The following is a 25,853-nucleotide window of genomic DNA, read 5'->3' as shown; positions in this document are numbered from 1 at the left end:
GTAAACCGCCAAACACAGCTAACACCGCATGAAATGCTTACAGGCCGCAGCATGCCAGCACCGCCATTTAGACACCTGGCTAGGGGCCCGGCATTAGATATTTTTGAGCAAGATCTGAAAAAATATCTTCAGCAAGTGACTAAAATACATGAAGCTGTGTTTCGACAGGAGCAGAGAAAGGAGAGAAAGGGGGTGAAGGAGGCGGAGAAGGAAGCCACCAAACCGAGACTGATCCCTGGGGACTTGGTCTTCGTAAAGGTCCACAAGAGAAAGTGGTCATCACCCCGGAGAGAGGGCCCGTACGAGGTGATCCGATCGACTGGAACGGCAGTCCAAGTCAAAGGATCAGCGACCTGGTTCCACTTCAATCACTGCATAAAGGCCAGCGGCGATCTCTTGGGGGATACAATCGATCGCAGTTATGCAGAACCCGACATGGAGGGTCCGAGACGGCAACTGGAAGGTGCAGTGCCTGCTGATGCTCCCGCAGATGTTGGCAGCAGTGTGCGGACGGTCGGCCGGGCACAACGACGTTATTGAGAACCGTCACGGTCGACCCGTCCTTGAGGATGACGGGTTTGAGTGGGTAGGAGTCCCACGGGGTCCCGCTCAGGCTCAAGTACCAGCAGGCTTTCATGACCAGGCTCAGAATCAGGCGCCCCCTCTTCCCTCCATCGAGGAAGGGGGGGAGAAGATAAGACTACAACCAAAAGGGGTGTTTCCCGTAGGACCGCAAGGGCATGTTTTTGATTTTGACCATTCCCCCGTTACAGGCGGGGATACTTACCATTATACTAACGAGGATCGGGTTGTGGGGGTAGATAGGAGGGTTGAGCCTGTCCCGAACCAATCACAGGGGACAGGGGTGAGGGGAAAAAGGGAGGTCAAGGACACTGAGTCGGAAGAGGTGGGGGGACAGGATATGTTCCAGAGGACAGCCGGAACGTTGAGGGACTCAGTGGGCTCACTCTGGGCCAGGTTGAGGGGTTTGCTTCCTTCCGGGGAACAAGATGGGGGCGACTATGACTATGACGAGGAAGACCCGGAGGCTGACCCGATGTATAGGGCGGCTTTAGGGAATGAGTGGTTTAAGTGGGTCCAGTACACGAGCGCGCAGAATCAGATAGAGGATTGTTATGTCTGCTCCAAGGCACGTCCGGATAGGCTGCTGGTGAAGGGCACGAAGTTCAGTTGGGCTCAGTGTGACAGGGACGCAGAGGCATGGGAGGGGCCCCATAATAGTCGCCCTTGGTGCGAGGCAGAGTGTTTGGGGTTTCTCGGCTCTAGTCGTTTTAAGGCGGCAGGAAACGTCACGGATTTCAAGGATGTCACTATGCGGGAACATTGTAGGAAATTGGATGTACGTGTGCAGGGGGTAGCGACGGGGTTGCCAATACCCAGAGGTGTCAAACTATGGCTGACCAAGGATTTCGAGTGCTTGCAAAAGGAGGGGACCCGGGATGTAGGGGAGGTGGCAGAGGGGCGGTGCACTACTATTTGGAGCATCACGACTAACTGCACGAAAGAAGGAAAGTGTGGACACGGGGTCGTGTTAAAGGGAGTGGATACCAACCCACGGCCTGTAGCTTGCCCTTTTCATGTCCAGGATATGGCACTGGCGGACCAATACTGGCTCTGCGGCGGTAGGAGGTTGAGGAATACACTTCCTTTAGATTGGTCAGGTAGATGTGCCCGGGTTCAGGCGATCATGCCAATGGTGGTCCTACCATTATCAGTGACGGAAGGACCTTCTGAGTCTCCTATCTCTCGAACGAAGCGTAGCTACAAGGCAGACCCAAGGGTGTATCTGGACAGCATAGGACAGCCAAGGGGCATTCCAGCCGAGTTCATGGCTAAGAATGAGATTGCGGCAGGGTTTGAGTCTATTCTGCCATGGATATCGGTCAATAAGAACACCGGGTGGATCAACTATTTGTTTTACAATCAGCAGCGGTATCTCAACTACACCGAGGAGGCGTTGGATGCAATGGGGGACCAGATGCACGCGACCAGTACGGTGGCGTGGCAGAATAGACAGGCTCTGAACTGGTTAATGGCGGAGAAGGGTGGAGTCTGTTCCATGTTTGGACAGTACTGCTGCACATTCATTCCGACGAATGTGGGGCCAGGGGGAAAGTTCTCCGAGGCCATGGCTAAGCTGAAGGATTTGAGGGAGGAGTTGAGGGGGAATTCTGGCCGGAATGAAGAATGGTGGGGGAGTGGGGTGTTGGAAAGATTGGGACAGTGGGGAAGCATAGTGATGCAGACGGGGATATCCATTGGGGTGGCAGGGTTGATATTGGTTCTCCTTTTCTGTTGTGGTATGCCTCTCTTGGGTAGGCTGGTAACTTCACACGTAACGAGCCAAATGCTGATGGTGGGACAGAAAGAGATTGAGCCACAAATCGGGCCATATCCTCAGCTTTATGCTGCCTTAGAGGGAGACGAGGGGATAGAGGATTAGGGGTATGGTGAGGTAGGGACATTTTCTTTTTGTTGGTTCTTTCCTTTAAGAGTGACGGGGGATGGTCTGAGTGCAGTTTTGTTGGTTTATTCCTTTAACTAGGAATTTTAGTCTGATTTTCTAATGATCCTTCGGCATAGAGATTGCAACCATTGAAAATCATTGCATTGTTTTTTATTTTTTTATTATTTTTTGTTTATTTTACTTGTGGTCCTGGTCAAACCGGAATGGGAAGGGGCATCGGCAGAGTGTCGGTTCTGAGCCTGAGGAAGCATTGAGAAGAAGTGGTCTGGGGATCGGTTCTGGGGACTGGAGGGACAAAGGGGGGGGCTAACGCAGTGGGCAAGATGGGCACCTCCCGTCGAAGATGGGGGGACACGTGGTGAGGTCGGTACCAGCGCCTCCCGTCCAGGCATGGGGACATGCTTCTACGAGGACTGGAGGTGTGGCGTGGTGGTTGCTGTATTGGCAAAATGTGACTTTTGGCAATACGGTGAGGAGACTATGGCGTGGGCATGGAAGGGGGGCTGAGCGATGGACACTGGGACTCAATGTTATGGAAGAGACAATGTCATTTTTTTTGGGAGGGATGTTCTATGTTTAGTTCTGACAGTCAACTTCTCCTTTCCCTGATGAGAGTCGCGGTTTCCGGCCGGAACTGTGGCTCATTTGGTAAGCGGTGGAGGTTGGGGGGATTTGTCTGTCAGGTTAGGATTATAAATTGGGGTATTTTTTTTTTTTGATGTTTTATTATTACTCTTGTTTTGAGCGGTTTTGTGTTTATTGTGAGAACGGTAGTCAGCCTTTGTTGGTCCGTTAGGGGTCCAGTGAATGAAGTAAGGTTTCTTGTTTAGTTAGACATTTAAAATGTATTATATGGCTAGGTTTCTTGTTTAGATCAGCCATTTAAACTTTTATTATATAAATATGGTTTCTCGTTTAGTTAGACGTTCACATTTTCTTGGTTATATGATTTGGGTGGGACTAGGGATAGCCCCAAATGGGGGAATGTTGGGGAAAATGTGTATGGGGTGGACTAGTTTAATATAGGTCAACTAGCAGTGCTGAAAGACGGTCTGGCTGACGTTCTTAAAACAACTTGGACAGATGGACATTTCAGTACGGCACGTTGTGTGCTGGTAATCTCGTACATCGTATCGCTTTCATATCTTGTTCTTTTCTCTCTTTCATACATACACAGCACACACACACAGGCACAGCACACACACACAGACACACGGACACACACATACACAGCACACACACACAGACACAGCACACACACACAGACACACGGACACACACATACACAGCACACACACACAGACACAGCACACACACACAGACACACAGACACACACAGTCACACAGACACACACACACACACACAGACACACACAGTCGCACAGACATACACACCGACACACACACACACACACATTCCCTGTGACACAATACACACATACAATACACATACGTCTGTACGCAGACGCACACACACACAGACACACACACACATACACACACACACACACACACACACACACATCTCACTCTCTCTTCAATGTTCTTAAATGTTTTACATCATATCGTGTGTGTACATCATATCTTGTTTATCTCTCTTCATGTTCTTAATGTTCTTATCTCTCTCCGATGTTAAATCTACGTATCATCTTAATGTACGTCATGTCAGATCTGACATGATATGATACGTCATCATATCTGTCATGGGGGGCAGGACTGAGAGGGGATTTAGGGGACAAGCAGAGGGATTGAGAGTTAGAGTGTTTTTTGTTCAAGCTGTGGTGATCCTCTGCTCGAACCATAGCTTCTGCTGTTAAGAACTTCTTTTCTTAAATAAATTACCTACTTGTTACAATTGGAAATATCGTCTCCTGCTGTGTTAAACAACCTTCAGCCACAACATTATTCCAATTCCTGATCGCCATTCCAAATATCCATCGCGTTTATTGATCCAACGTTAGGTACTCGAAACAGATAATCCACGCTGCTCTGAGTGTCCACAATGAATCCAATCGTCTCGGGTTACATGCCTGAGAAGTAAAATGTGGATTCCGGGTTTTTTTCCCCCCATGCATTTCCATTGAGTCCAATCCAATGGGTGCATTACCATCCGGGAGATGATAGGGGGTGGTATTTTCCCTGTTCTAGCTCATAGACAGTCCCAATGATAACGTGAGGCTAGATTGATGAAAAATAAATGGATATCGCTAATAAAAGCAATAACGATTAAATAACGAGATTTCTCGTCCCTGGCACTCAATGTGTTAAGGCCGCCAGAGTCGACTGGTGGACTGTACTACTATAGGCAGCGCAGTATCTGTGATTTCTAGGGATGTCCCGATCAAGATTTTTTGCTCCCGATCCGATCCCGATCATGTGATTTTGAGTATCTACCGATACCGATCTTTCCCGATCCGATCAAAAAAAAGATTTAATTTTTTTCTTTACTTTTTTTTTTTATTCAACAAACATGACCATGTTCACGTCTTAAACTCATACTGAGGCCTTAGTTTTGGTTTTAAATTGCATATCATCATTAATTTATTTATTGTCACACAGAGCAGAAGAATTTTGCCAAAACAAACCAATAGTATCCAGCTGCAGAACGGCAGACAAGCCACACTCTCAGACCCAAACGCATTTCCTTTGATTTAATTATACATCAAATGATTTATGTTAAGGATTGCAATGCCTCGCTTGAATGAAGATAACTTTTCACCTGGATAACGTCAACATTCAGGGTGAATGTAATGTGAGAAATTGGGATTAAAAAAAATATTAATAAAAATGTAATTTGGGTCTGAGATTTTGGTTGGTCTGCCGTTCTGCAGCTGGATACTATTGGTTTGGTTCGCTTATCAATGACTCGTTTTCCAGTCAACATTGTCGAAGCGGATTGTTTTTTTATCGGTTCATTTTCATTTTATAGCATTTTGAAAAACCCTCGTTTTCAAGGAAAATAAAAAGATTCCATGATAAACGCCCTGTAGCCTACTGGAATATTCTAGAATACACAAAAACCTTGTAATTTTTCAGCCTATTTATGAATAGTTTTCAAATAAACGCTAGATTATCGATAGTATATGTGTACGTATGCAAGCTGAAAATCGATTACCTAATTTCCTCAACATCACACACACACACACATAGGGGACACGTTGATATCTCAGCGAATACAACTCTGATTATCCCAAGACTGGTAAAATAGATTCCTTACCTCAGATCAGATGTTCTCCAAAAAGATCATTCAAATTCCTGATCGCCATTCCAAAAATCTATCACTACTGTCTACTATCGATTGGCTACTGTGAATATATATTCCAGGCTGATTCCCGTCCCGCGATCACTTCCATGTTGAGCAGACGGCTTGCCAGCTCAGGGAGCCAGCTGGCCCCGCCTTTACATATCGACTGATCCCAGGTCAGTCTAAGCGACTGACGTGCAGTTACTCAGGGATAGACGATAGGGGGCGCTTTTTTCCATTCTGAGCTGCTGATGGGGCTGGTGTACCAACAGGAGACTCGGTTTATGAAATATGAAATCAGATCGCTAATAAAAAAATAAAGCGATAATTAGCGTCATGGGCATTCAGGCATTGGGCTGATAAAACGTCATATGACGTGATGGGCACTGAAAGTGTTAAGCACGTAGACTATACAGTACTGCAAGCGTGTGTGTGTGTGTGTGTGTGTGTGTGTGTGTGTGTGTGTGTGTGTGTGTGTGTGTGTGTGTGTGTGTGTGTGTGTGTGTGTGTGTGTGCGCTGCGGCGACGGCAGGTGGCCACAAGCTGTAGTAGCCTGTATAAATGACGACAATACATTAATCTAATCTCATTTTGATCGGTCGCAAAGCGCTTCCGCCACCATTTTTACACGGCTGCATCGCATCAGTTGCATTTAATGAGCTGGACAGGTGTGTCTAAACTCTCTACTTTTTGCAATTTCATTTGCACACGGCACAGAGCCTGGCTTATAAGGAGCTCTCGGAGGCGTGTCTTGTATGCAAATGACCTAGACGGGATGACATTACTCATCGCCGGCATCCCAGCTGGGATTGTCTGAGCCACTTAAGACAGCTTCCCCACGTGTTGGTGAATCAAGCTGTACTTGTCGTTGATTCTGTCTCAGGCCCCGTTTAGACGAGCGTTTTGTGAACAGAAACTGCAAAAGTCATCTTGCGGATTTACTTTTAATTTTACGTTTAGACGAGCGTTTTGGGATGGAATTCTGCGTGCAGACGACGCTGTAACGACTCGAGACGACGGAGCCCCACTGTCACACGATTGGCGCATATGTCACATGACGTGCTGTGAAGACCCGCCCTACTCTGCGCCTCTGATTCGCAGACTGTGGATGGGGAATGTGATTGCACCAAAGCAGAGTCACTCACAGACAGTGGGTCCACTCACGCCGCGGGACAGATTATTGTGTATTTAACCCTTTCACTGCCACACGACAGCCGGTTGTGTGATAGTAAAGGGTTAACCTTCTGTCGTGTGGCAGTGAAAGGGTTAAAAGTACTGCCAATGTAGCCTTCAGGTGATCTCCGTTGATATAAGTCAGACATACTTGCTTTGTTTACGTCTCGGCTACTGGCGCATACCTGCTACCTGTGACGTAAGCAGTACGCGCGACCAGAGCCGTGACAACCCTTTCGTCATCGTTTTATCAGATTTATACGTTTTAACAGTTTAGACGAGAGCGCAAAGCTTTTGCGTTTCTAGGAATTCCACCCTGGAAGGTAGTCTCACTTTTTTGCGGTTTCACCCCGTAAAAACGCTGTTTCCGTATAAACGAAAGGCACATCCGAAAAAATATTTTTGCGGATTCACCTGCTAGCGTTTCCGTCTAAACGGGGCCTCAGTCGGTTCCAAGATGGTTGCCCTAAGAGAAGTCTTTGAAAAATTTTGGAGAATGAGACCCAATGTTTTTAAACCAGGTCATGTTTTTAAGCCAGGTGGCGTCTTTAAGCCAGGTCATGTTTTAGTTTTTCAGTAAAATTATATTCAAAGTTCAAGGAAATCCACTGTTAAAAAGTTCAATAAATGCATGATGTTTCCAAAGTCAATAATCATGATCTCAATATTTATAAAAAATAATCGTGATTATGATTTTTACCATAATCAAGCAGCCCTACATGAAGATCTCAGGATGTACTCTGACACACACACACAGACACACACACAGACACACGTTACCTATGACTTTGTGGCAGATCTGAGGCGGGGAGGTGGATTTGGTTTTGTCCACTGCAGCGGGGATGACTCTGATCTGGATCCCACACTCTGGACCAGGCCCAGGAGCGCGTGGGCATGACCCCTTTGCCACAGAGCAGCTCTTCCCCAGAGTGGGGCCCTGGCCTGACCACGCAGGCTGGGCTGTGGCCTGGGAATGATCCTGGAACCTAGAACCACCAAACAGACATCGGACTGGCGCATCCGGGTACTTTTCGATGGTCATGCCTACTTTTGGTGAAGACACAGATGCCGTTCCTATAGGTCGCTATTATTGGTTATAAAAACGGCAGAATGCTTACATTGTTTGAAATGTTTAGTCAAGTTAAATCAAGCAATTACTTTCCAGCACTGGTCGACAATGAGCGTTCACGCCATTGTGAAAAGTTACATTTCAGACATTACAGATCTGTTTTCAGACATGCCCCGTCAGTCTTCCCCTATGGTTCAGCGGCAGGAGATTTTCCCATTTCCCTACTTGAACATTACATATTACGCTTATGAATCTCCCGGTGACCTAAAACTAAGAGGTAAACACTATTTCTGGAACTCAATGATTTACATTTAGTTGTAAAGTTGTAGATTGTGAGCAAACACTGCCTACTGCCCTTCTATAGGTGAATATTACCTACAATTCTACACTCAATTTAAACATGCAAGTCAATGGATGTCCTCACTACAAATGTACCAGTAGTACATACTGTAGGTGTGTTGATTGATTGATTGAAAATTGTATTAACAGATTGCAGAATTGGTACAATACAGTACAGCTCAATACACACAATTGTTAAGGGGATGCAGACCAGAGAAAGACTTTCGTCTTGTTTATCAGGGTCCCCCATTTTCAATTCATCATAACATATATGACATACATGACATACAGATAGACAGTACTGCTACATCTATACCAGATTTACAAATACAGTACTGTTTTTGATACAAGAAGAGTCTAAAAAAGTGTGTGTGTGTGTGTGTGTTTGTTTGTTTGTTTGTTTGTTTGTTTGTGTCTGTGTGTGTGTGTGTGTGTGTGTGTGTGTGTGTGTGTGTGTGTGTGTGTGTGTGTGTGTGTGTGTGTGTGTGTGTGTGTGTGTGTGTGCTGTAGTGACCTCTGCAGGGACTCTGGACAACTGGACACATGCCGGAGGGAGGGGCTCTCCTGCATCACCATGGGAACAGCCAATCCACAGGGCTTTTGCGGCGCTGGCGTTGAGGTCACCATCGCTGCTGGTTTGCTCTGGCTAAACATGCTCTGGTTCTTTTGGTCGCTCGCTACCGATTGGGCAGCCACGTCAGCAGTTGCTGTCTGGGCCACTCCCACCTTCTCTCTCTGGCTGGGGGGTTCCGTTGGTTGACCTTTGACTTCTGGGGGGTTTCTTCCAATCACGTGAACTCCTTTAGCTAACCCCTCCCCTTTCTTGGGAGGAAGGATTAGAGGTGGTTGTTTTGGCTCCTGCGGCCAATTAACCTGCGTCTCCAAAGGAGTGCCGCTCTGGGAATAAGACAACACGACTCAGCTGAAATACTTATGCCAGGATCAGATGACACAAATTCAGCCAGATTCTAACATGATTATGCTTGATTATGAACATCAGGAAGGATGAACAGACATATTTACCTCTTGTAGTGTGACATAAGAACAGTGATGTGGGCTCTGGGATGTCCCACAACACCCTGACAGAAAGTCTAGCATCTTTTTGTTCTAGTGTGAACATTTGACTATTTTTCTAAATGAGAAGTCCAAACCCCTCCTCCCTGATCCCTGGTGAACTTCATGCTAATCTAGACTTAAAAGACTAGAATATTGTGTAGTCTGCCGCTGGCATTAAATGTACCCCCCAAATGTATTTTAAACCCTTTCCAAATGTTCTATATTGAATAACAATTTGTATATATGTTTTTTCCACCAAATTATTCAACAAGTGCACATTTCGCAATAGCTGCAGGCTACTCCCATCGCCAGGCCCCCTTTTATCCAACTCAGATGTACACACACTTTCCCTCCATGCCAAATTTCAGCCTCCTAGGGCGAAATCTGTGGCCGTTAGAGAGTACAGAGCCAAAAACATGTGATTGGTTGCTGATGCAGGGGAGCTGATGGACTGCCACATGGTGTTTCCGGGGTTGCATCGGAAAACTAACACCACCATCACATTCCTCGTCAAAAAGTACACACAATTTGCAAAACTACATGCCGATCAGAGGCTGGGAAATATATATATAGTATATATGTGATGGTGGTCTTGTATTTAAAAATAAATACAAATATTATATATATCAACCAGGGACCTAGGTGGGGTATCTCCCGGGCCTTTCTGTGTGGAGTTTGCATGTTCTCCCCGTGCTTGCAGGGGTTTCCAGAGATAAACCCAATGGAAAAACATGCAGAACAGATCGCTAACACCAGTGGCGTCATTTCAGTAAATGGCACGGTATGGCGAGAAGGGGCGGGTGGGTGAAGGGGGGGTTTCCCCCCCTTGGCTGATTTCTTTTGTCAAATCAGTTGTGCAATAGTCACTTTTGGTGAGTTGTTTCTATACAATTCAGTTATATGACATTTAGGTATGACACAGGACTACACAAGCATTTTTAGTATAGAAATTTGTCAACAGAACAGACTAAAGCAGGGAACCACAATATTTTGCATACGAATTATGCAGAATGTAATATCATAACTGTCTATTACTTTTTTTGCAATTGAGCCAATTTTCCTTAGGTACGGTTTTGAGGTGTGTGTTCAACAGAATGTAGTATCAAAAACACATTCACAAAAAGTATGGGTTACTGAATGCTGAACTGCACTATTATAATCACTAAGCCAGACCTTACCTGTGTCCCTGTATCACTTGTCTCTGCTGCCCTTTGATTAAAAAACGTCCCTATGTCCATTTTCCTTTTTTTTGGGGCATATTTCAGTTAATCACAGTAAAAGTCGTCACCTAGTAAAAGTGAGATAATTGACAATATCAAAACATGCTAGGGCTGTACCAAATAGTTCAAAGCTTCGTTCATAATGTTGACATTCGAATTCTAAATCAACATAAAAAATTGTAATAATATTATTTTTTTTTTTCTTTTACATTTTTTTTTGCCAAGGTATGGCGAGTGCCATACCTTGCCATACCAAAATGACGCCCCTGGCTAACACTGTTGCGTACATGGCAAAGACGGACAGGAGCACTTGGACTGGTTCCCAGGTGTGGCCCCTGCCGCAGCCCGTGTCTGCTCCCAGCTACCCTTGGGGAGAAGGACGATGGGATGGGTTAAGCGCAGAGAGGAATTTAATCGGCGACCCCAAGAAGTGTGTGTGTGATCCTATGTGTGTCATCCATCTCGCATGTGTGTGTTCGCTGTATGACAATGTAGCAATGTGTGCTACAAATAGAGACTTCTAACTTCCAGTCCAAGTCAAAAACTGTAAACAAAGTGCAGTACCATGTTGTCATCTTTTGCCTGGAGGTTACCATGAAATGTCTTATAGCGACTGCTACCTTATAATATCATTGAATGAGCAATAATTAACACAACACAAGGATTCAATGTCCCCAATGACATCACTGGTGGCCATATTCAAACTAATTTACTCTCAATAACTGTTCAACTAAATTAATATGTGCAACACTGTTTGGATGTGTGTGAGATTATGTGCAAAATAAATCATTGTTTTTGGTTAAGTGCCCCTTTAAGATTAGGATTAAGATTAATCTCATACGAGTGAATGAAGTGAAATACCTTTCCAGTGACAGACGTGCTCTTTGAGCCCAGAGTGGCATGCATTGATTGGACAGTCAGAGCTGTCCCTCCCTCACTCTGCCTGTGGGTCTCTGCCATTGGTTGACCCTTCACCTCTTGGGAATTTCCACCAATCGGCCACAGTCTGGCCACAGGTCCTTCACTTCTCTTGGTTGGAGTGCAGAGCGCCGGCTCTTGGAACTTGAGTACATCCTGCGGTCAGATAATGAAGACAAGCACTAGACAATATGCTGCATTGGACCAGTCATCCCCAACGCAGTAGCCAAGAAGTAAAATGCTCAGTTTATCATGTGACATGTACATCATGCTTGTTCAGAATGGAAACCCAACGAACCAAATTAAAGGACCATACTGGTCTTTTTACACATGTGACACAAAACGTATATAACTTAAATATCATAATTACTAACGATGTTTCATGATGATTCACGTATAAATTTGATTCGATTGTACTTTATTGTCATATTTGCATAAATTAAGCCTTGTTTACTATTTCTCCTTCCACAGAAGGTGAAAGATGTGTGATATGTCTCTGCTTGAAACTAACTTGAGTTTACCACTTGTATTTGCAACTTGGTCGTTCATTCAGAGTGCTGCTTCCTGGTGGTGGTACGGTAAACTTGGACATTTCCAACTTTCTGACCTGACAAAGACTGGTCAAACTGTACAGTATGCTTCCGGAGACACCGGCACCACTTCTTCAGTGCCAACACAAGTTCTGAATACACCTTTAAGTGGTCAGAAATTATGAGATACTAATCTCCAGCAGGATACCATAATAGCACCATAATAAATAATCTAATTCTATCTAAAGCCATGAAAGAGTAGCGCTGCATGTGATTACCAGTTGTATATCATCTCTACTCTCCCTCACTCTCTCTGTGCGGCGTCTGATGAGAATGTTTTGGGGTTGCATGGCTTTATGAAAAGGCAGGGGGCTGTGGAGGGAGGGATATAATAAAGCAAATGGAAAGCAGTATCTTCCTTGTGAAAAAATTGTCACAGGCTGCAGGATCTCTTTTTCTGCATTAGGAGTAGCCTATAGCAGCCACACACACCACACACCACACACCACGCACACGCACACGCACACACACACACACACACGCAAGCACACACACTAATGAACTGAACGATTTATTAACTATTTAACATCCTATCTGTGAAAAAAGGCAGAAAGTGAAGCCACCTCACGTTGATTTCTGATGGGATTATAGCATTGGAGAAATGTTCTGATATCGATACTTTATTTTAGCCTGGAAACGGCCCAATATACCCGTAACAGTATAAGTATGGCTGCATCCCTAGTCATGGTAGTATGTGAGAATTGAAAGCATTCATACTATTCTACAGACAGCATTGCAAAGTCAATGGGGTCAAGCTCCAGTCTGTACAAGCAGACTGAGGCTCACTTAAATCTACTTTTTGTGCACTGTAGGGTACAATTCAGTGGGCTACTTGCAGCTTATAGACCTGTTCGCGCACGCATCACCGGGGCAGAAAGGAACGCAATTGTTGACAGAGTCTGGCTATGGGGCGACAATAATGTGGTCAAGAGGCATGGTTTCTACCTTCAGCCTTTAATCGGCGTGGTTTATTATTTGCATGGCAAGGCAGCAGTACATGAGTTCTCCTCTCCGTGAGAGGCAGGTGGAAAAGAGATAGAGGGGGAGGAGACATCTCCTTAAATACTCTCCACCTGGTGGTAGCATTAGCGGCTCCGCCTATAGCGCCCTCTAGTGGAAACAGTTATGTACAGTCAGTGGAAACAGTTGTGTACAGTTAGACAGTTACTTGCAATCCTACATAGAACCTCTAACTTTAACAGCAATCCTGGTCAGAACAGCGAGGCAGACTACAATATATTTGCATTTGTTAGCCATGCTAGTGTGGTATAATATAATGTCCTCATGTAAATATACTCCCCTCCCCTGTGTCCCCCTTACCTGTGCCCCCCCCCTCTCTGTGGAATAAGACATTCCCCTCCCCTTTCTCCCCAAACCTGTACCCCCCCCCCCCCCCCCCATCTGACCTATCAAATGGGACCACACCCCCCCCTTTGTTACCTATATAGATCTCCTCCCGAGATCTATCGAGGGCTTCTCACCTGGGTAATTTCAGCTGATCACCTGGGGGAAGCCCTCAGCCATTCTCTCTATGTAATCTATCTGTTTGGTTAATAAACCTTGTTATTATCCAAACCTCGGTTGACTGAGAACATTCTTCATCAGGATATCTACAAATATCCCACAATTGGCGTCTACGAACTTGTGACGGACTCTTGCGTCCTACCAGCGTGCTGTATCATTTCAGCTATACAGAGAAAAGTGAGTATAATAGATGGTCGACCAAAAATGTATGGCAAGGAATTAAAACCTTCCCGCTTTTCTCTGTGCCAGGTGAATATTACAGAATGTTGTCAAATATTGAGATCATGGCTGAGTAAGAATAATGTGCATTAATATATCTGATCTGTATTGAGAATCGTTACCAGGGCGCGCGTGCACCTGGGTCCTTATCAGGCGGTTCTGAGAGGATGGGTTATATGTGCTATTCCCAAAAGTTTAGGCACAAAGGTTGAAGTGCTATTCCAGGTCGAGTCGGAGCCGACCAAAAGCTAAGGCACACAGTAAGGTTGTTGGATTGCTAACCCAAGTCTAATTCTGAAGAATTAGACTGAAATATAGGCAACAAAAGCAAGAAACGTGGGCTTATTAGATGTGATATTATTGAAAACGCTACTCTGTTAAAAACGTTCTGTGATTCCTTTGCAAAGAGGCGGGAAGTTAGGACCGAGAAGCTGATGGAATCATAATTAGAAATTACCAGAGTAGCGTCATAATATTCATTGTTTCAACCTCAAACTAAGCCCACAATCTCTTCCATTCCTGAAAACGATGTATTTGGATTAAATTAACCAATTGATCATACAGATAGCGGGAAGATGATCACGCGATGTCCTAGTAGTACATGATTACGCGATGCCCCGGGAGTACGTGAATGTACATTAAACGGGACATCAGTCGCGGAAAGTACATTAAACGGGACATTAGTCGCGAGTTGAAGAGACCGAGAGTATGATTAAACGGTATATTCACATCTAATATATCGCTGGTAAATTTCGAAGTCAGGTTCGGTCGTTATGACTTTAATAACGATGTATAGGTTATCAAGGGATAAATGCCTTGTCGCAGCGGTGCTGGTCGACTAAACGAAGAACAGCGATCCAATACAGTCAGATATACACACACGTTAACTTATATGTATTAATGTTTGTTTGTCTGTTTAAAGTCTCGTTTGTATACGCACAATATGCCGACTGATATCGCGCCGAGCATTGAGAGACGAGTACCGTTATACAGAGAATAACATTGAGGTGCAATTCACGCGACAAACTAGGATAGTAATTTCCGGAACCAACAAAACCGGCCCACGGGAACGACCATTTGGGAAGTATAGTTTTATCGTTTCAGTTTGTTTACGTTTTCACATATGCACAGGCTCGTTCATTCGGTAACAAAACGCTGGGTTAAGGTAAATTCCAGGCTATTGAGAGCTCGCGGAACTAATATAAGGATTGCAAAGCGTTATTTCCGAGGCGAATGGGAACGCACGAACGTCGCTTGGAGCGATGACGTCACGCTATGCACGCCGTGGAGTTATGATTTTATATGAAACTATCCATAGGCGAACGTAAAGTTTAATGTGCCCAAGGCCGAGGGTGCGTGAAATCCACGTGTAGTATATGTTTTATTTGTATATGTATGAGCGCGCTGCTATTGGAAAATGTTGAGTTGCGGTGGCAAGATGCAGAAGAGTGTTTCCAGAGTTGCATTATCCCAGACCACCGGAGAAACGAACCGAACATTGCATTGACGACACGTAACGTGCTACAGCCTCAGGAACCACTATTCGATTAAAGATACACATGGTCACAAAAGGGGGTAAGTTAATAGGGTTATTCAATAACTGAAATGAACTGTGAGGATCCAACGTCAACACAACAGCTTTCCCCGGTGAGTATGAAAATCATAAATATAGATGCTTTGATTGATTGATTGAAAACTTTATTAACAGATTGCAGAATGGGTACAATACAGCACAGCTCAATACACACAATTGTTAAGGGGATGCAGACCAGAGAAAGACTTTCGTCTTGTTTACATCAGGGTCCCCCATTTTCAATTCATCAGGACATATATGACATACATGACATACAGATAGTCAGTACTGCTACATCTATACATTTATGACATACCAGATTTGCAAATTCAGTAAGGTTAGCTGATACAAAAGGAGTCAAGAAAAGAGAGTATATACATTTGACGTAGAAACTGTACATACACAATTATCATCTCAGTTACAGTAAATTACAACTATCTCAGATCACTTGAGTGTTTATGTTGCTTTAATTTACACATTATAAGTCACATAAAGCTAATTACAATGTCTGTTTCAGAATTATAATACATCTGTGGGCGTACCGGTCATACTGACCAATACGGGGAGCTAAACAAACACTTCCGGTTTCCAGTATATGGCAGTACAGGAATTGTAGTCCACATAAACAGCGTTAGATTAGACTTTATAAGCTTTTAATGTTGAAAACTTGGGCACAAACAACATAGATTATGTTTAAAAGTAAGATGTTTAGGTTATATTCACTTGAGTTAATGTGTTTATCTAAAGAACCAATGAAAGATAACTAGCCCTTTCCATTGTAAGACATTTTTAAACATGATTCAAAATGTGTGGTTCCACATTCATATGATGCTTGTGTACATATGCGATATGATTGATAAATGATAACACTATCATTACATCCTAGGATGGGATGGATGAGAACTAGCTGATGTTTTGTTAAGCTCACAGACAATCAACAAAGAACCCACTCAAATGGTCTTAGGAGTGGAAAATTAACATGTGTTTTTATTTTCAGTCAGGCTCTGAGGCGAGATGCAGAGACCTACACCAAGATTGTATCACAAAAGACTGAAACTCCAACAATTTGCATGTCAACCGAAGATGGTGTGGAGCTGAGAGACAATCGATTGACCAGTTAAAACAAATCTGCATCCAAACACCCACATGTAAATTGTGTTTACAGGAAGCAAACAGACAATCAAGAGACAAAAAGGGACTGAGTTAATCTACATTTGAACACAAAGCAGTTTGGAGCTAAAGGGAAATCAATTGTGAGACGATAGCAGACACTATTCAGGATGGGCACTTAAAAACAAAGGGCAGGAGCAGACAAAGCTATGCAACAGCATGTACTCTGACCACACCTAGAGACTCAACTTAGTATAGTATAAACACAGGTGATGATGTTGCAGTCATGAAAATCTACCTAATTCCCATACTAACAATAACTAACCAGTCGTTTTCATCATCTCTTTTCAAGAGGCACACGAATTAGAGGTGAATTCTGAATAAAACCAGACAAAGTGAAGTGCCCGAGATGAAAGATTAATGATGAAAACAACTTTACTTACAATCTCCTCCTTCTATTCTCTGTTTATAACCAATAACATGCATGACTATTCTTTAGACTATTCTTTTAAACAACTAATACATTTCCATGACTGCAAAATATCAACCACCAAAATTGAAACACAATTATCTAAATGTACAAGGTATACACGTACATTGATCATTTAGCTGACACTTTTATCCAAAAGCGACTCACAGGTTCTGTATGACAGGACATCAAAAAGGGCACAACTCTATCAGCTGAGTAACAATGGTCATCAAAGTGTTGAGTGCTACAGTGTAGGTTAGTTTATTAGGACAAATGCATGACAGTAAGGTTAGCTAGGGTTAGAATTATTTGTATCAGTTGAAAGCAGGATAATCATTTACACAATGATTATCAAAATGCACAAGGTATATTAGAGGTAATTAAATTAATACTACTTAAGAGTAGACGAGAAAATTAATGATTGTTTTTCATGCAAAATTAACTGGCTGCCTAGATTTTATGTTTTTTCCCCATGCTAAATTATGACGAGCCACACTGAGACGTGAAGAACGCCAGAGAAGGCGTGGCGAGGTAAGTATCCTGAGGTACACCCATCGCACGCATCCTGAGGTAAGATCAACTTCAATTTGACATCACAGATTATAAAGATAAAGAGACATTTTCTGATTCCATGCAAAGATCGGATCCAAACGATATCAAATGCATGATGGTATTACACAATGAATTGAATTAACCCTAAATGATTTTCCTCTTTAGCAGAAAGGTGTTGAATCATTTATGTGAGGAGGTTTTCTAAGGCAGTTTTTTATCATCCTCAGATCATAAATTGGTAAGAGGACAGGACGAGTGAGACGACGCGTGACCTGAACCACGAACGACGGCGCGACCAGGCAAGGAGGAACACAACCGACGACAGCAACCGTGGGAGAGCCGCCATCCAACCCAGCCCACAGACGTCCCCAAGAAAGTGGAGCAGGGGACCACGAAGGAGACTGACCAAGGAGACACTGACGAAGAGGAGATCAACCTTTGACGGCCTCCACCCCGGCACTGCAGACCACGGCAGACCAAACCCATCACCTGCAGATGGGAACCAAAGCCCCGACCATCAAGATGGATTCCGATGATAAGCTTCTCATCTGGTGAGAGAGAGCGTCCTACTGACTAGCCACTACACCGCGGGCCCTCGCCCTCCATCAAGTGGTACCGCAATGACGAGGAGAGGACAGCGAAACCAGCACAACACATTCAAAAACGCCCTGACCACCATGTCTCTGGGCCTGATAAAGGTCAAGCGTGAGCACAGTGGCAGACATGTGATGGTGGTGGAGAACAACATAGGCTCCAGGAAAAGAGTCTGCAAGGCCACTATAGTTGACTGCTACCGGTGACCCTTGACAAGGTACACAGGGAGTGGACGGCGACCTCCTGTAAGCCCCCTCTGAATGATGGAGGAGTGAATGTTCCCGACTGCACCGTCAAGAAGAGAGACATCATCATCAGAGACCTGTGGACCAAGAGGCATCTGAACGCCACATTGTCCACATTATTATGTATTTATTTAAATTTTACTGTGTTACTGTATTACATCACATTTGAATTACTTAGGTTACAAAATTGTATTGTCAGACAAGAAAGAATCAGTTGGTTTATTCTCTCATAGAAGAGGACATGTAACGTTGTTGTTTTGCACCTGTATGGTGAACCATTGATAGTATATGCACTAGAATTACATACAGAAGCGATGCATAAGACGTTTTATCTCCTCATTTATAGAGAAGAAAAAAAAATTGCCTGATTCTAAGTAAAGACCAACAAAACTGAGGCAATCACAGATGAAAGTGACACTCAAACTCAGGTTAAATACAACTGGATCCTAAGTAATTTCATCAAGAATCATTATAAAATGTGCATATATATTTTTTTTGAACAGTTTCCCATAATCAATCATGTTAGTTTTATTAACCACCAGGTTAACGGTTGTTAAAATGTTTTTGTACACATTAGCCTTATGTGTAAATCCTATTCCTAATAATCATGCACACAATTTTGTTTTTCACCCTGTGCACTCTGACCACACAGAGACAGTGCAAGTATTTAATTGGTTTATTACGATGCCTGTATGTACAACCATCACATTAGCTCCCCTGAGTCACGACATGAACGACTGAAGGTATGCCAAGATATATGTTAATTATTGTTTGATATCAGAGTTGAGGACCACTCATTGATATAGATATTTTGAGCAATAAATAAAAGAAAAGGGTGATATCTATTCCCACATCTCTGATATCAAAATAACACAGACCGCAGTCCAGTCGATCATGTCATGAATCATGTATGTAAATAATTCTATTTTAAACTGTTATGCCAACAACCAGATCACATTGGCCAAAATTTTCATTATTTTAATTGTCTTCTATTTTCACTTTTACCTGTTCCAAACAATCCTGGTATATTATACATTAATCTCACCCACATTATAACAGAGAAAAGTGAGTATTGTGGTATAATATAATGTCCTCATGTAAATATACTCCCCTCCCCTGTGTCCCCCTTACCTGTGCCCCCCCCTCTCTGTGGAATAAGACATTCCCCTCCCCTTTCTCCCCAAACCTGTACCCCCCCCCCCATCTGACCTATCAAATGGGACCACACCCCCCCCTTTGTTACCTATATAGATCTCCTCCCGAGATCTATCGAGGTCTTCTCACCTGGGTCTTTTCAGCTGATCACCTGGGGGAAGCCCTCAGCCATTCTCTCTATGTAATCTATCTGTTTGGTTAATAAACCTTGTTATTATCCAAACCTCGGTTGACTGAGAACATTCTTCATCAGGATATCTACAAATATCCCACAATAGCGATCTAAACAATCATGCCAAAGCTAGATATGTAAAAGGTGAAAGACTCACAGCCATGCTGATTTGGCTAAATGACATTCAGCCGCTTTCGTTTGAAACAACGTTTAGTCAGGGGAGTGCCATTGTTTCTCCACCGAGCCCTGTCGTATTCTTCTAGCGCAGCAGCTCGTGCAGGTGCGGGGCAACTTAGTCACGTGACTCAGTTGGTATTGCTGATTGGCTTGGTATGTTTGCATACAGCGAACAGGTCTATACAGAGACAGGAGCTTTGACCCCATTGACTTTTCATTGGTTTGTGGCTAACTAATATGAGCTAATATGAGGAACAGCATGGATTGCGCTGAGAGAGGTGAAAGGTGGAAGAGACAAGACCTTTCCAGGAGCGAGTGTGATCTTGGTCTTTTGAGTGGCAGGAACAATTGGCTTAACTACTTGAGTCCCTCCTCCGGCAGGTCTTTGATTGGCTGAGGCTATGTCCTGGTCCCTCTGCTCTGCAGTACCTGAAGAGAAGACATGGTCCAGTGGAGCCTGACGGTTAGAGAGGTCAGCTTATGACCAGGAGGTCATTAGTTTGAATCCTTGGATCTATTGGGGGAATTCCGGGCAGAAGACGGGGACAAGTAAAGCTCTCTCCCCCATCTCAATAACTACGTTTTGGCACTTTTGAGCAAGGCACTTAAACACCCCAATTGCATGAGTGGAGTTGCTTAGCGGTCAATAGTGTCAGACTGTGGTTGTACTGTGCAGCTCCCGTGTGTGTGTGTGTGCGTGTGCGTGTGCGTGTGCGTGTGTGTGTGTGTGTAGGAAGCAGGGCGCTACAAAACATTATGTTCACTCTTTCATATTATTAGAGTATGAAAGCAGTGTACTGGACCTTTAGACATATTGTTGGAGTATGAAAGCAGTGTATTTTTGGAATATTGTTAGAGTGTGAAAGCAGTGTATCTTTAGTCATATTGTTGGAGTATGAAAGCAGTGTACCTTAAGTCATATTGTTGGAGTATGAAAGCAGTGTACTGGACCTTTAGTCATATTGTTGAGTATGAAAGCAGTGTACCTTCGGGCGGCTGGGTGGCGCAGCGGACATTGCGCTCGTCACCAACGCAAGAGACACCGGGTTCGACTCCGGCTGTCGGCGCTGCCTCCGGCTTGGACCAGCCGTCATACTAATTCAATTGGCGGGTGGAAGTCGATGGGTGGTAATCTGGACGTTGTGGACAGCGACTCCTACAGGTCGGTTGGGGACGCCTGCACAGCAGAAATGGCGGGGGTAGTGTGAGCCTCCCACACGTTACACCTCGCCAATGAGAGTCCACGCTGGCAGGTGAAAAGATGTGACAGGCTGCCTCCTCGTGTACCGGAGGGGACACGTGATGCAAGGCTTCTATCCTCCCTACAACCGGCCAGTGGGGGGCATATGCGAGCAACGTTCAAGACAGGGGAGGTAAGAATTGGCACATTGGAATTGGGATGGGAGAAAAAATGGAAAAAGGAGAAAAAAAGTGGATAGAAAAAAGAAAGCAGTGTACCTTTAGTGATGTTGTTGGAGTATGAAAGCAGTGTACCTTGAGTCATATTGTTGGAGTATGAAATCAGTGTACCTTTAGTCATATTATTGTGTATGAAAGCGGTGTATCTTTAGTCATATTGTTGGAGTATGAAAGCAGTGTACATTTAGTCATATTGTTGTGTATGAAAGCAGTGTACTGGACCTTTAGTCATATTGTTGTGTATGAAAGCAGTGTATCTTTAGTCATATTGTTGGAGTATGAAAGCAGTGTACATTTAGTCATATTGTTGAGTATGAAAGCAGTGTACCTTTCTTTGGGGAAATGGCAGACATGGGTAGTTTGATGCTCTGGGGTTTACTGGTCTCTGGCTCAGGGCATCCAAGTTGATTCTGGGAGAGAATATGAGACCAAATTCATAATCATTTTAATAGTAATCATCAAATTCAAGCTCTAATTATTTCTTTAACAGAGTTCCTATACAATAAAAAACCTTAGCTTAAGCATATTATATTACATATTACTTACATATTACATTACACTGTGACTATGGAAGAAATAAAGGTAATTATATTTTGTAAAACAAATGGGGGAAGGAATACCTTGACAGAGACAAGGAGGGTCCTCGCTGGCAGTGCTGTGGTCTTTAGACCTGTGGCTTCTTGTGGTTGTAATATAGCAGGGACCTCCATGCTCTGGGTAGTTGCTTGGTTTGTGCAGAGCTGTTTGTCCTCCCGACCACCTTGACAATAAAGGGCATCATCAACTGCGATTAAACCATATATGATCCACAAGCATTCCATTCAACGTTGTTTGAAGGAAACTTATTTTTGCAGCCACGATACATGATACACGATACATGATACATGATACACGATACATGATACATGATACAGCCACAATAAAAAAAGAATATGGCCATGATACATATGGGAACCAGGCTTCCAACTGTAAACTATTGACAACATCACCACATTAAGGTTAATTAGATTAAAGATTAAGATTAAACTGGACTTTGAAGAAGTCTTTACTCATTGCACACATTGACAATGTTCTCATGGAGCGACACACTCATGCGATGGGCGGCACACACAGGAACACACATGCAATTATTTTGGGTTGAAATGACATTTTGACCCATCCCGTCATCCTTCCCCCCAAGGGCAGCCGGGAGCTGCACCTGGGGACCAATCCAAGTGCTCCTGTCCGTCTTCGTCAGGGACGCGACAGCGTTAGTGATCTGTTCTGCATGTTTTTCCATTGGGTTTTTAAATTCTGGAGGGCAGGGAGAACATGCAATTTCTCGTTGAAATCTCGTTATTTAATCGTTATTTTTTTTATTAGCGATTTCCATTCATTTTTCATCAATCTAGCCTCACGTTACCAGTGGGGATCTGTCTGAGCTGTTGACCTTGATTTGAGCAATTCTTCAGAGATGGGCATGTGTTAAGTTTTAATTAAGGAGAGAAATAAACACATTTACACATGCCCATTTATGTTTTTACTTTTAACCTTTATTTATACAGGTACCTCTTCTGTATTATTATTATTATTATTATTATTCAAGTTTAAAAAAACGAGCGTTTTTAAAAATGGTATAAAACGGAAATTAACCGATTAAAAAAAACAATCCGTTTCGACAATGTTGACTACAACAAGTCATTGATAAGCGACGGGCGTATTAGACACATAGGCATAATTTAAGATATAGTTTATGCGTTCGCAAATGTGATCGCCCTCCCATTGACTACAGCGCTGGCACTCAAGCGCTATTTCTGGCGCCCCCTGCTGGCACTCAAAGTGTTAATGCGGAACCAAACTGACAAGCGCTTGTTTCCGCCCAGACACTTTTCACTGTCGCTCGTGCTAACAGGTAGCACCATAGCACACCATAGATATATATAGAACACTAGATAGCTTGCCCGCGCTGCCGGCCAATGGAGAGCGACGTCACTGAACCGCCGCCATCTTGCGGGGGTCAGCCTTGAGTGAGAGTGAGTGAGCTGCACAGACAAAAATACTCATAACTCGCTGAAATATTGACGGATTTACAAACGGTTTGGTTTATTACAAGCATTATTAACGTGGCTATGATTCAAGCGGTTTGTAAAAAAAAAAACATCTTTACATTTTTTTTTTTTATAAGTATGCAGTATCATAACTACATCTTTGATGTTTATAGCAAACCAACCCGTTTGTAAATCCGTCAATATTTCAGCGAGTTATGAGTATTTTTGTCTGTGCAGCTAACTCACTCTCACTCAAGGCCAGGCCTGGACTGGCCATCGGGAGCACCGGGAGTTTTCCCGGTGGCCTGGCCTGCACAAAAAAAAAGATATTATATAAAAAAAAAATATATATATAATTTTTTTCTTTTTTTTTGCCAGGCCATTGTTTCTAGTTGTGGCGGCGGCGGCGCGCCGCGATAGTTAGATAACCTAGGTGGGTGGGGAACAACCAGGATTTCACTGTCTGCGACAGAGTTGGAGAACTATCTGACTCTCTCCCTCACGCGGACACACACACACAATGGAGCCGTGCTGCCGCTTGTGATTGGTGGAGGCGGGACCAGGCGATACAACTGATTGACAGCGGAGGCGGCGAATGGAATGGCAGACGGCACTCAGATGCAGAATAACAGCCAGGCAATGAGCCAGGTAGTGAGGGACTCGGGAGAGATACAGTAGAGCGAAAGTCAATTAACGTTGATGTCAAGATGGACAGTGGAAGAAAGAGAAAGGGTGGAGGAGAGAGGGATAAAAGAAAGAAAAAAAAAGGCCCTTACAGGAGAGAGTGGTTAACTGTATTATAATAGTAAATAGAAAAATATGTTGTGCTCTTGCTTTTTTCTTTTTGAAGGTGGAGAGAGTAGCATTGCTAGTGCCACAACAGTTTTATTTGAGGTCCATAACAGTACATTGTACTAAGCAATTGTTGGCTCATTAGTTTGTGATTCACATGCACTAAAATTCACCAGAATGCAGGAAATTAAGTCTTTGTAACAAAAAAATTCCTGGTGGGGGACCCCCAGACCCCCCGCTTAAAAAGTGGCCTGATTGGGGCTATATTTCGCGCTATATCTCCCGGTATGAATTATTTCCCCAGTCCGGCCCTGCTCAAGGCTGACCCCCGCAAGATGGCGGCGGTTCAGTGACGCTGGTGACTCCGCCTTAAGCTATCTAGTGTTCTATATATCTATGTAGCACACTATGATAGATGCGTGATTTTTTTTCCGTAGCCTCTGTTTGCGAAGACGCTCTCTGATTGGCTAGGCCGCGTACAGCGAAGAAGAAAATACCCTCTCTGACTGGTTTAGTTCCGAAGGGTCTCTTCCACCTTGTACATATATTCTCTGCTTCAAAGTGGTTATGCTTAGGCATTCTTTCGAAGTGGTTATGCTTAGGCATTCTTTCGAAGTGGTTATGCTTAGGCATTCTTTCGAAGTGGTTATGCTTAGGCCCTCTTTCGACGTGGTTATGCTTAGAGTTAAGGTTAGCCAATTGGAGAGCATCTTTTTCTTCTTCGCTGCAATCAAAGAGCGTCTTCGCTCACAGAGGCTACGGGGGAAAAATCACACATGCTAGATTTGTAAAAGACGTGTGCTGGCACTCCATCACCGTAATGTTAGGTATGTGAAAACGTGTGGAACTAGATAGCCTACCTGTAGATAGTGCGTTTGTAATAGTTTCTAATTGTAACACTACTCATAATGCATGAGTTGTTGTGCCCTATATCATCTTAGCAACTGTTATTATTTATTTGCCATCAGATGCAGGCTGTACGTGTTAAACACCTAGACCGGCAGAAGTGCATCTGTTTTGAGGGGCAACTGACCTTCACAATATTATATATATATTGAGTGTGGTGAGTGAAACATTTTACACAGCAAGCCATTGGATCTCAAAGTGGGGTCCGGGGAGGTTCCAGGGGCCCCCCAGCTAAATGATGGATAGTTAGGAACCAAATGGACCCTTATGGGTCTGTAACTACGGTGTACAAATGGACCCCAACGTCCATTTTTACACTGTCAATAGTTAAATTAACATTGATTTTACAATATAAATTGGATATAAATTTCTCCTAACCTCAACAAGTTCAGCACCACAGACGTCAGACCTGTTGACCTTGATTTTAGCAATTCTTCAGAGAAGGGCATGTGTTAAGTTTTAATTAAGGAGAGAAATAAACACATTTACACATGCTCATTTATGTTTTTACTTTTAACCTTTATTTATACAGGTACCTCTTACCAGCTTTAAAAATTATATCTTTGTATCTTTTCAATGTAATGTAAATTATAAAACAGTACCCTCACAAAGATACTGTCGTGGAATATATTATCATGTCATTATGGATCTGTGTTGTTTTATCATGTCATACAGCTTGAGTTTCAATATGACCAGATTGACTGGTTAATGTGTGTATGTCTCTTTAAGATCACTGACATTCTACCAGTCATAACAAAGTTGCTGTTGCTCCCAGTTACTGAGAAACTATTTTGTTTGCCTTCGTCATCATATCTGCTGTAT

The 25,853-nt window shown here is 43.6% G+C and overlaps 1 protein-coding gene across 1 annotated transcript in view; it reads right to left on the bottom strand.

The window, feature by feature from the left end:
- mylk2 (myosin light chain kinase 2) overlaps positions 1-25,853 on the bottom strand; it is a gene marked incomplete at its 5' end in the record, with an annotated part of 119,038 nt that overhangs the window by 66,981 nt on the left and 26,204 nt on the right. Inside the window, 6 exons of the mRNA XM_084333457.1 lie at positions 7,686-7,891; positions 8,828-9,210; positions 11,451-11,663; positions 20,189-20,316; positions 21,635-21,716; positions 21,927-22,066. Coding sequence (XP_084189583.1) covers positions 7,686-7,891; positions 8,828-9,210; positions 11,451-11,663; positions 20,189-20,316; positions 21,635-21,716; positions 21,927-22,066 — 1,152 coding nt within the window. The remainder of the gene's footprint in view (positions 1-7,685; positions 7,892-8,827; positions 9,211-11,450; positions 11,664-20,188; positions 20,317-21,634; positions 21,717-21,926; positions 22,067-25,853) is intronic.

The sequence above is a fragment of the Notolepis coatsorum genome (genome assembly GCF_963971535.1).
Source record: "Notolepis coatsorum genome assembly, chromosome: 17".
Classification (NCBI taxonomy): Eukaryota; Metazoa; Chordata; class Actinopteri; order Aulopiformes; family Paralepididae; genus Notolepis; species Notolepis coatsorum.
This window is presented reverse-complemented; position numbering and strand designations above follow the sequence as displayed.